Below are 12,744 nucleotides of genomic sequence, written 5' to 3'. Positions count from 1 at the left end.
TGCTCAAGGTAGGTAGACACTCAAGGTAGGTATGGATATACTCAGGGTAGCTATACAAGGCATCACATCCTAACAGTAGGCGAGGAGAGATTATTCTCTCCATGTTTCTGACATGGAGATATTTACAGGAAGTATGGCAGATATTTAGAGGGTGTATGGCTCACCACATGTTCTCAGCAAACAGAAAAGGTCTATCTGGAAGTCTTTGCAAGAACATCGTTTGCAGAGGTGCTGAATAATTAGGCACACACACACAAAAATGCCTGACTTTCTTTGTTGTGTTTCTATGCCATTGGTGGTGAAAAGGTTTCTGAACTGTTGCATTTGCATGTGTGTGCTTCCAGTGAAACATTCAACTCAGATTGAAATGGGATGACTCCCTTAACTCACTGACATGCTGTCTGCACCACATACACATTTGTCACTAGTACAGTCATTGTATTATTTACTTAATGTGGGTCTTTTTAAACTCTACATTTGAGGATTAATAAAGCTTGTTTAGACTGGTTAGCAAAGCCAGAAATAACCCAACTCAAATATTTTACAAAAAAATGAGAAAGTAGTCACTGATGTCATGGTTTTTGCTGTGTTGAATAAGTCTTTGAATAAGTTACTGCAGTGCAAGTAAGAAGCAGACTAGATCAATATAGAGAATGCACAGTTTATATAGCTAGTATGTGCTGTTTATTAGAGGACTTGCCTAGAAATACAGAAATGTGTGATTCCTATGAATGAAATTTGGTTTCAAAAACTTTCCAGGGTAATGGTTAGCAGAACCTTAGCTATCATGCAGAAATGCTTAATAAAGGTATGTATTCTCATTGTAACATACGGCTTAGTGCAAGCTTTCAAATAAAAACATTCTCTAAAATATATTGTAAACAATGTCTGCAGTTAAATCAGTGGGTTTCAAATTTATGCATGGAATTCCACTATAAGGAGTTTGTCAGACCTGGGCAGGACTCCTCTAGCTTTTACCAGCTATTTTCCAGAATATCTCTCTGACTTTCTCTTTGTGAATCAGCATCAGTTCTGTTTTTTCTCGTGTAATAATTTAACAGTGATAAAATCTATTCATTTGGTCTTCAGGGTGGAGGTGCACAAACAAGCCACCAGTGGAGCCTGCAGTGAACATAAAATAACTTACTCTTAGGAACCTACCAGTAAGAATCTACTTTGAAGCAGTACATCCATGAAGGAGGAACTTAGTGATTCTTAAACAAAATTCACCATGGCTACAGTTTTGGCAGCTAAAATATTATAAATGTGCTGTTTGGAATGAATGTTTTCAGGTGTTGGCTGCATTAGAAATAGTCTACTCCATGGTAATGTCCTTGTTTACCCAAACATTTAGTGATTATAGAATACAGGCCGAAGTAAACTGTATGATAACCAGAAAAAAGCATGGTGAAAATAGGGTGAGATCTCTGCAGAACCATGAAAAAAATAAAAGAGAGCACCTTTAAAAAAAGTGCTGATGCTGACCATTCCCATTTATGGTTAATACAAGGTTATCTCATATTTTCTCCTGGAGCTTTTTTATTTTAATATAACTGCCTGCTGTAGCAAGGGATAGGACAGAGGCCAGGGTTAAATAATGATGAGAAGCAAGATGGGCGTTAAGAATAAGTGTATCAGAGAGGCAAAAGGACAACTGCGGAAGTTCTGGGTGAAAAAGGGAAGGGTGGGCAAGATCTGATAGTACTAGATTATAGTCTAATATATAACCAGAAGAAGTTGGGGGTTTTTTTTAGATACAATACCCCTGCAAATGTTATACTTTTGACCTGTGTTTCAGGCTCTGGTCTGCAGACCTCTTGTGGCAAGTTCTCCACAGTCCTTCCTGCCTTTCAGCCTTTGAGAGTGTGCGATGGCTCTTTAGTAACTCTGAGGATTGACACTAGACTAAAGGGTTTGTGACTATTCTTTTGCACAGTGATAACTGGGACACTACATAGAGTTGTTAGGTGCTTTGACAAGGTGTGGGGTTTTGGGGGGAATGTGTTATAGGAGAGCAAGGAGTGAGGTTACAAAATCTGTGCTCTCAGCAGAAAAATTAACCTTCTGAAAAAAAAAAATCAAGAAGCATATTGAGTTGTGGAGTTTTGTCCTGGTTTTTATTTCATTCTAGCGTTTTATCTGCACATGCGTGAAGAAGGTACCTGTGATGGCACACAGTATTTTTTAAGCAAAATTTGGATCTGACATCCGGTTCTTATCGTCACTAGTTCTGCTTACAAGCTCTGGAGGTTTTAGACAAAAGCACTCCTGACACAACCAATTTGACTGCGCTGCTCATTTATTTTCTCACAGGACGCAGTGGTTAAACCACTTTGTTGTTCATACTTTTTACAGTGATGTAGAAATGTTTGCCCTAGGATCTGAGCCATAACCTCATAAGGTGGGAGAGGATTGTATAATAGCGACATGACAAAGCAGTTCAGGACTGCAGGATGTTTGAGTGGTTCCCCACAGTAAAGTAAACGGTTTGTTTTTAAATCATTGCAACAGCCATATGCTCTCGGAATTTCCATCCTTTTGAAATTCTTTTCTGGAGAGGAGCAATAGGAGAGAAGCTGAATTCATGTATTTCCAGTTATTTTAAAAATTTCCAATTAGAAGTTCATCAGTTACAAATCCAGTCCTCCGTAGAAGCTTTTTATTTCCATGTTTGACATAGAGAGAATTAGAAAAATCTATTCTGTTCTGGTTTGCATCACTGCTTGGAATTTTAATGTAGCAAAATAATTTTTGGTGGGATCCATCAGGAAATAAACTGCTTTTCCATCAGGAAATAAACTGCTTTTCTTCTCTCTCTTGATTTTTGCTTGAATCCAGCGATAATCATAGCTCATCCTGAGCTGGAAGGGACCCACAAGGATCATTGAGTCCAATTCCTGTCCCTGCATAGGACAACCCCAAAATTCACACCATGCTTCTGAGGGTGTTGTCCAGACTCTTCTTGTGTAAATTAGATCTGGTAGTGAAATGACTACTGATTTGGGTGTTTTCTTGCCAAGACTTGTGTATCACAAACACACGGTCTTAGATTAACAGCAGGAGCAGTGGAAGGTCAGGATGGATGAAAGGGAGAACAAAGAAAATGTCCTGCTAGGTGAACTGATCCTATATGATTGTTATCATCAGGATGCTGCAGAGATTGGTCGGGGTTAAAATGTTCAAAGGGTTATAATGGAGCTAAGCAGCTAAATCATATTTAGCAACTAGAAGGAATTTTGGAACCTAGTTCCCTCTTCTTTTGAAAACTCAAGGCTTGATAGCTATAAAATTATCCGAAGAAGAAAAGCCCAAATAATAAGAATTGCAACATATTTTAGATTGGAGTGGACCTCTGTGTCCAACCACCTGCTGAGAGCATCACTAACTAGAGCAGCTTGCTCAAGTCTTGTCCCATCACATTTTCACTGTCTGCAAGGATGAGGATGCCATAGCCTCTTGGCAGCCTCTTCTGGTGGTTGATCAGCCTCCTTCTAAAAAGAATTTTCCTGATCTCCAACTGGAATTTTCTGTGTTCCAGTTTGTTGTGTCTTGTCCTGTCCCCTCCAGGAAGAGTGCGGCTTCATCTTCTGTTTCATCCTATCAAGTAATTAAGGAAGACTCCTGTTTTTCAGGCTAAACCAGCCCAATTCTCTCAACTGCTTCTTATACCTCCTGCCAAGTATTAATAGTAGGTTAGTCTGCTTGAAGCTAAGTGACAAAAGTACAGAACCTCTTCAATTCCACTTCCAAATTTTCTGCGAGGAATACTGTGCTTTAAATGTTTAAATCTTCATATTCTTTTTCTGCATTATCGCTAACGTGCTTTTTTTCCATGAAATATTATAAAATGTGCTCCCTCTCTCTGGGAAGAGCTACATTTTCTCTCAGAAAAGTTCAAGTGCTGTACTAACACTTTGCTAAACTTCTGCTTTTTAATAGATTTTTTTTTTCCACATACATGCTGAAAGCCATGTAAGAAGTTATTATTTATTATCAAAACCAAAAATTGCCAAGGAAATGTGAAATCATTTAAAATCAGTAGCTCCCATTGCAAAGAAGAAATTGTTAAAGAGCCAACCTTAAATATAATAACATAATAAATATGGAGAAAGCGCCTTGACAATAAACTGGTTGCTTAAGAATTAATGTAGTGTGTTTCAAGTAGTGATTTATGAATGATGAGTCACACTTGGAATGCAAAACTTGCTTAACAAAACAGAGCAAACAATATAAAGAGTTTGCATTATTAAATTGCTTATTGCTTAAGCTCAATTTACTATTAGCTTTTGTTAAATTCATCCAAAATAAAATCAAATCCAAATTCAAACTCTGGACCTTCTCTGTAATGATCTGAGGACAGTCAAGTAGAATCTGCATTCTCTAGCCTCGAGATGCTGATTAAAATTAGAGTTTTCAGAGAGAAAGCATGCAGTTATGAAGGGATTGAATCAACAGCTGGCATTTCTACAGTGAGCTTTGAGCTTTCATTTAAGACATTTAATTTTAGTGCATCTCTGATGATTTAATGTCTAGCTGTACATAATTTACTGTGTATCGTATCTAACTTAGAACTTGCTAGCCTTTGTATTTTTTTGGAATACAAGGGCTCCACAAAGCTCAATATGAGACTTCGTCAACCTTTTATGCTGGGAGGAGAAATGCTGTCGCTCCGTTTTAGGTCTGCTCCAGGCGTGAGTGCCCAATGAGTGACACCCAGATGACCTGAAGTGAAGCAGCTAATGCAGGGATGACTGCTCACTTTGGAAGACCCTAGAACCATAAAATGGTTTAGGTTGGAAGGGACTTTCCAAGGTCATCTAGTGGAACTCCCCTGCCATGAGCAGGGACATCTTCAACTAGATCAGGTTGCTCAGAGCCCAGTCCAGCCTGGCCTTGAATGTCTCCAGGGATGGGGCATCTACCACCTCTCTGGGCAACCTGGGCCAGTGTTTCACCACCAGCTAGACACAGCTCTCTTTCATAGTCCCCTCTAGGCTACTCTTGGAGTGTCATTGCTGCTTGAATGGTCCTTGTAAGCCCTGCTGAGTGGGTGGGACATTTTGCCCAGGCAGATTTCTTTCCTTGCTTGGTATGGGTGTTTGTAGGTGCTTGGGGACCTCATTTCAGGATAGTATATTAAAAGGACTTTATCTCACTGATGCTGTCCTTTGCAGAAGAGTCATGTAGTATATTTTAATGTTCATTACAATTGCTTGCCTCCAATGGTGATGGTAAGGCAAGGTATTCCATTTATTCTTACAAAATTTATTTTATGTTTTGTGTTGTAAAAAATTATATATCCTCTGGATCTTGAAATTTCTTAAGAAGTTGGAGAAAATCTAAGAACAAGCTAGGAAACTTGCTTTGTATTTTGTTAATTCTTTCATAGAACCATAGAATGTCCTGAGTTGGAAGGGACCCACAAGAATCATCAAGTCCAACTCCTGTACCTGCACAGGACAGCCCCAAAATTCACACCATGTGTCTGAGGACGTTGTCCAATCACTTATTGAACACTGTCAGGCTTGGGGCCATGGCACCTCCCTGGCGAGCCTGTTCCAGTGCTCCACCACCCTCTGGGTGAAGCACCTCTCCAGTAGCTGAATATCATTTTTGTCCTGTGGCACCCAGACCTGCACCCCGTGCCCCAGGTGAGGCCGCACCAGTGCAGAGCAGAGCAGGACAATCACAGTCATTGCCTGGCTGGCAATGCTGTGCTGGATGCACCCAGGACACGGTTGCTCTCTTGGCTGCCGGGGCACTATTGGCTCACGTTCAACTTGCTGTCGTCCAGAACCCCCAGATCCCTCTCAGCGGAGCTGCTTTCCAGCGTCTTGTTGCCCAGTCTGTATGTACAGCCAGGGCTGCCGTGTCCAACTTTGCTCAACTGTATGCAATTTGTAATTTTATACATCTTTATTATGTCACCTTTTCTTCCCAAAAACTTATTTATTAACTTTTTCATTTTCTTACAGGAAGGCTTTTCTATAATTTACATTTTTCCAACCAGTCTTCTGAATTTCCTACTCCTCAACTGAAAACTGATTTGCATATTGAAACTGGGTGGACTTAAGTAATAAGCTATGTTCAACATTCATATTTTCAGGTTGTTTGCTCTTGTTAAAAATTGATTTCTTTGGTTGGTTGGTTTGGCGTCTTGTTTGTTTGTAACTGACTTAAGCACATCTAACTGATGTTTTCATTTAATTGTTCTCCAAATTGGTGTTTCAACCTTAATGCCAAGGTTCTATAAGAAGAAATTAGTTTCTCTGTACACATGTGTACAGCACAAGGTTGAGTTAGGTACAAGTCAGATGACACACTTAACTGCAAAACTAATTTAGCTTCAAAGTGAAGTAGTTGGAAGATGTCTCCCAGTTTTTACCAGTTTTCTAATGTAATACCTACTATTGTTTAATGCATGTCTTAATTTTTCTATGTATGAATTTTGGATATACAGGATAGTGTAAGCACCCTATTCCCTTTAGTCCCTATAATCATTAGAAAGTAGACTGAGATTGTTGTTTGGGGTTTTTTTTAATAGACTCAGAACCGTATGAAGCTGATGGCTGACAACTATGAGGATGACCACCTCAAATCCTCTTCCCATTCCAACCAAACCAACCACAAGCCCTCCCCTGACCAGGTAATGTGTCTCTCTGTTTTGCTTTTGAAGTAATTTTTACCATGGGGGCTGATTATTTTAAGTAGTATGTAATTTTCCCTGACATGCTTGCAGTACCTTGGAACAAAAATAGCATTCCAGAGTGCAGTTATAAACCAGAAATGGATGTTGCTGTTGTGTCGGCTTCCTTGAAAACTCCTGAAATGCGAACAAACAGTTCCCAGTACCAAGCTGTTATTAAGTGGGTGGAGAAGAGGAGCCAGACAATGAAAGAGAAAAAAGAAATGTTTCTTAAAGTGCAGGACTGGAGTCCTGTCTGGCATATGCAGACTCCAGTAACTCGGGCTTACTGCTTGAGTGTTTGGAGCGTCCAGGGCTGTTTCTTGTCTTCAGTAGCAGGAAATCATGCGCCAGGATCAGCTTTCTGATCTATGGATTGCATATGAGCAGTTCCCTTTGTTTCCCATGAGGAAACCCCGGCTTCTGTGCCAAATGAGCACAGACTGCTCCCTCACAAACTCAATGGGCCGTGAACTGAAGGAAAATCAATTTACCATCTCCAAGGCAGTGAGGAGCCTCCTGTGTCATTTACAAAGCACAGCCGTGTGCTTGATAACTATCAGGGAGATTGCCTATCCCATGGGTAGCACAGAAAATGCCAACATAATTGCATATCCCATGTTGTAATCTCATCCATTCCAGTTTAATTAAAATATTAGCAATCATTAATCACAGCCTTGACAAAGTGAAGGAATGTTTGGCACTCCTCTTTGCCCTCTGGCTCATCTAGAAATTGTTGAGATTTGAAGGAAGGCATCTTGATCTAGACCTTTAAGTGCCAACCTAGTGCCATGCAGAAATTATGAGTAAGGTACAGGAGGAAAAGGGCAAAAAAACAATTACATATTCACCTTGCAAAAATACATCTTTGAAAATCTCTTTCCATGTCTATAACAGAAGGCAGTGAGGCATATTTGCAAAGCAGAGTATTTCCTATTATCAGAGCAACTTCCTATTGCTTCTTGTTGTAATAACCTCTTCCAGATGATAAATAAAGAACTGTAGATTGACTGGCTTGAATTTTCTGCAATGTTTTTGGAAAATGTTGGTCTTACCTTCTTTCAGAGAGTGTAAACACTGCAAATTAAATGTCTTGCCTAACCTTAATTTTGAGGAAATCTTAGAATATCTGTTGTTTCTGCACGGTGAGTCTATAATGAAATGAAGCCATTTCCAGAGTGTAACTGTAGTACATGCTTGCAAATGAATGCAGCATAGCATTCATGGATTAAATGAAGCGATAAGATGTAAAGAAAAGATGATAGCATTTAAACATTTAAGGAAATTCTTGCAAAGACCTTGCAGGGGAGAGCCATTGGGGACTGAGGGGTGTCTGATTGCACTTTCCATTGACATAGGGGTGTTTTAAAAACCGACAAAACCTACAAGAAAGCAAAGCAAGCTGTACATCAAAGTGGCTGAGAGTATTGTATACGGAATTAAACACTTTGTACTACTATTTGTACTTGCATACCTGCTTTAAATACTAACCAACTCTTTATTTCATTCCCATGCTGCTCGGGGGCTTTTCTCCCATTGCCACCTCTGCGCTGCTAGGATGAGGAGGAGGGTATTTGGGCATAACCAGTCAGATGCTCTTAGTTCAGCCATTTTGTTCAGAACGGTGAGAATCAACTTTTCTTGCCAATAGAAAAGTTTCCAACAGTCACTCTCACGTCTCGCTCCCTTGTGCTTTGTGAAACCCGGTTGTGCTCCTTCCCCCTTGCTTGCGTAGTCTCTGCATGAGGGTGTTTCTCATGTGTTTTGTGTGTAGTTTGTGATTTTCTTCTCCTAATCATCATGTCATTGTTTCACGATGTTGTGGGGAGAACTTTCCAGGGCATGTAATTGAGTTTCTCTGCAAAGCAAACTCTTAATGTGTATGAGAGAGCAGGAAATGTCTCTCGTATCATTTATCATTGACTTCATGGAGGAAATGTTTTCAGTCAGATTCTTTTTCAAAGTAGTTTGCACTGTAGCCAACTCTATGTATGCTTTTTCGATTCTGGTTAGTAAAGAATTCGCTCAGAGATAATGTTCCTCCTGAAGATAAAGTTCCTCCTGAAGGCTTTAAGCATGTTGAGATCTGCTGTTGAGATTGCTGCCATGGATGCTGACCTAACTAGTCACAGATATTTATCAGCTCAGAACAGATGATTCTTGATATGGACTAGGAATATAAATTTTCTGGCAATTTGAAGACAAAGAGAAGTGTACCCTTGAACATTCCCCTCTCCCATCTCCCTTGTTCTCTCGAAACAATGGGAGAGAAATTGGTAGCTATTTGTCACTTAAAGAACATTTTGTTTCTCTATGTCTGAATCCACAATATTCTATTTTCTGCCATCAAATTGTCTCCATGACAACCCCCATTTCCAGAAGAGAAGGCAATACACAGGACAGAGCCCTTCTCCTCATGCCTGTTCTCTAGCAAAGAAGAAAACATCCTTTACTGACCAGGAGCCTTGATATAGAGCTGCAAAAGTCAAATATCAATTATTAGGCTACATACAGTACATAGGATTCATTTATGCCTTCTAGTATCAGTTTCAAAGCAGAATAATTTTCTTTGAAGTACTTAAACTATTTTAAAGGATTGAGATGCAATGACAATATTTTAAAAACTTATATTAAACTTTTTCTTTCTTCACTTACTCTTTTCAGAAAAAATATTTCATGTGAGTTTCTGCACAGATTTTCTCAGAATTTCAGTTTTCCATATCAGTTATTTGAAAGAAAACTCTTCTGAAAATTTCCATGGAAATTTTAGACCCTTGCCTTTCTGAAAATTATTATTTTATATCAGATTTGTAAAACATTCATGAAAGAATAAGCTACTCTCTCATCTCTTTGCATGTGCTCAATTAACTGCAGACTTACATGTCCATCTGACTGAATAGATCAGATCGCTCTTTTCAAGTCAACCATCTGAAAAATTTAATCCAACTGTGGCAGTGTCAAACTTGAATTTCATGCCTTGGGGTTTGAACTGAGAAAATCTCTTTAGTGGAAAAAAATGCTAAAGTGCTTTATTCATTTACACTCACTGCTGATTTCACATTCTTTTTGAATCACTGCTCTTGCAATGGTTGTGTGTTAGTATATGATGTTAAAAGTTTTAGAGATAATGCTTGTAAAGATCTGCTGAAGCACAGCAATTAAACAGGAAAGACCAGGTAAGTAAATGATGAAAAGGAAGAAGATGCTCACTATGAAGGTAGGAATAATTCTGATTTTTGTTCGGGACCAAACATGGAGGCTGCATAGAAAACACTTACAGAAAGATACTTCTCTTTCCCTTTCCCAACCGTGCTAAGAGCATGATCTCTCTTAGTTTACTGAATTAATGGGTGGTTCACATTAAGTACAGCATATCTCTCCACTTTGTAATGGACACATTCACCTCGGCAAAGCATGTTACAGAACATCCTAGTCAAAGTAATGAGGCATCCAGCATCCTTGCCTTACATGCATCTCATCTGAGAAACATGACAGCCTCAAGATTGCATACATCAACAGGGAAAATAAAAAGGTGATTGATGCCTCCCAAGCCAGTTATTCCCAACAAATACATGTCTTTACCATGATATTCCATATACATTCCAAAGAAAAAGTCCTTATCCTCTTTCTAAAGGTGAAGATGCTGTAAGTCACAGAGTCCCTTACCTGCATGGGTTAAATTCAGTGTATGTATTACAATGATTAAGTGGCTAAGAGCATAGGACTTGGCGATAACTTTGGTTTTGAAAGTTCCTTTAGGTCTGAGGATGTAGTCACCTCTGGTCAATACTGACGATAAAATGGAGACCATCAAGATATGTACAACAGCAAACTACGTTATTTTATTTTTATGTTTTGGGATTTAAGGCTTTTCTCCTCCAGCATTCTGGAACTGACTGAATTTAATATTTAATTATACCAGTTCTGTACATAACAGCATTATCAGATATAGCTCCCCTGAAATGGAGCCTCGTTTCTAAACATATGCGCCCTTCCTGTAGTTTCAGAGAACAGTAGTTTACATTACAGCTTACAGTTCAATGTAAATACCGTCTTTCATCCTGAAATAGCCTTTCCTAGCCTTTTTCTCTAGGCTCGTTTCCTTGCAGTCTGAATTTCCTGTGATTCTCTTTATTCCCCAGATGGAGCTCTATCATCGTCCACTATATCCAAGTGTATCCCAATGTGCTCTCTCAGAGGATGCCCCTTTGTCTTTCTAAAATGCTAAAATGGTCTGACCAATGGCTTTATTAGTCATAATTCACTTTTATAAAAAATAGTATGAACTTACACTTTATGATATCTAATGCATATGAAAGGATATGTGTGGACGTGTCTGCATATTCTTGTAAATATATACCATGTATGTGCTCTATGGGGGAAGGAAGAAGCAAAGCTTCCATATGTAAACTTCCCAAGCTGGTCAGCTCATCTAGTTTTCTTGTGAAGAACAGCAGTGCTACTTGTGGTGTGAGAAAGGGTGTGTATTGTTCAGAAATCTGCTTGTGTCACCTCTGCCCATCAGAAATGAGGAGGACTGCTCTTGTTGAATGGGTGTAGTGGGCACAGGAGCACAAAAAAACTGCTGGAAGAGTTAGAGACTATCAAATTAAAGGACACACAGAAAAGCGAGAATAGAATAAAAGTGCCAAGGGCAAGAATGGAGGAAGGGCCAAATTGAAACTCTGAGAACTCAGAGATTTATCCTTCTATATGATTTATGCATACTATATGTGTGGTTTTAAGTACGTGTGCTGTTGTAGAGCATTTTTCTTCCCATCTTCCATGGCTCTGGCTTGCAGTAGTACTTGGAGCCTAGTAGGTGCTGTCACTATACAAGCTCTTTGAATGCATTCTGTGGAAGCATTTTCTGTTAATGGTTGCCAGCAAATCCTGATGTCAAGGATATGCCTGCTAAGGAGCAAAACATTTGGTTTTGCTGTGCTTGAGTTCCAGGAACAAAACCTGAAAATTAATTTTATGCTTATTAGAGTAACAGTGGAACAGTCAGAGAGCTAGCATTGAACTGGAGTGCCTAAAAATGGGGATCTTTCAAGATGATGAAAGCATTGGCAAATTCCTGTTACCGTAAAAATATGGCAAGAGTAAAAGCCTCTTATTCACGACATTTTTCTTTAATACTTGAGCTTGACATGTTTTAACGCAGAAGCAATAAGTATTGTGAGTTTAATGCTGAAGACACTAGCATAATTTAACACCTCTCTTAAGATTTCAGAGGTGATGTCTGTAATTGAAAGAGTGGATAAGTCATAACAGGAAAATATTTGAATCATTTTTAAAAACTGAAAAACAGTCACTTCAAGGAAATTTCATAGACTCTGTATCAGGACCAGGATAAATAATGATTTGCAACATCACCAGATTACAAGTATGCATTGTGTACCAAAGGCAACACTTCTAATGTTGTAATTTGACTTTGCCCATAGTTTTTCTACAGACAAGGGTCTTCTAAACCTGAGAACGGAAATAAAGGGGAAGTCATCAATGTGAAGGCTGTTTAATGAATTCAGTTTGGATTTTTTAACTATAGTTTTTAATCAAGAGCTCATGATATTCTAAAGGACATCTTCAATGAATATATGGGCCCCTCAGTTCAAGAAGGATAGAGAACTGCTGGAGAGAGTCCAGTGCAGGGCAACGAAGATGATTAAGGGAGTGGAGCATCTCCCTTATGAGGAATGGCTGAGGGAGCTGGGTCTCTTTAGCTTGGAGAAGAGGAGACTGAGGGGTAACCTCATTCATGTTTACAGATATATAAAAGGTGAGTGTCACGAGGATGGAGCCAGGCTCTTCTCGGTGACAACCAATGATAGGACAAGGGGTAATGGGTTCAAACTGGAACAAAAGAGGTTCCACTTAAATTTGAGAAGAAACTTCTTCTCAGTGAGGGTGCCAGAGCACTGGAACAGGCTGCCCAGGGGGGTTGTGGAGTCTCCTTCTCTGGAGACATTCAGAACCTGCCTGGACACCTTCCTGTGTAACCTCATCTAAGTGTTCCTGCTCCAGCAGGGGGATTGGACTAGATGATCTTTTGAGGT

At 39.4% G+C, this 12,744-nt stretch overlaps 1 protein-coding gene across 1 annotated transcript in view; it reads left to right on the top strand.

Moving 5' to 3' along the window:
- The window catches only part of ERC1 (ELKS/RAB6-interacting/CAST family member 1), a gene marked incomplete at its 3' end in the record, with an annotated part of 287,360 nt that overhangs the window by 251,708 nt on the left and 22,908 nt on the right, over positions 1 to 12,744 (top strand). Inside the window, exon 17 of the mRNA XM_080356661.1 lies at positions 6,545 to 6,646. Coding sequence (XP_080212787.1) covers positions 6,545 to 6,646 — 102 coding nt within the window. The remainder of the gene's footprint in view (positions 1 to 6,544; positions 6,647 to 12,744) is intronic.

Source organism: Nesoenas mayeri (assembly GCF_963082525.1).
Source record: "Nesoenas mayeri genome assembly, chromosome: 1".
Lineage (NCBI taxonomy): Eukaryota > Metazoa > Chordata > Aves > Columbiformes > Columbidae > Nesoenas > Nesoenas mayeri.
This window is presented reverse-complemented; position numbering and strand designations above follow the sequence as displayed.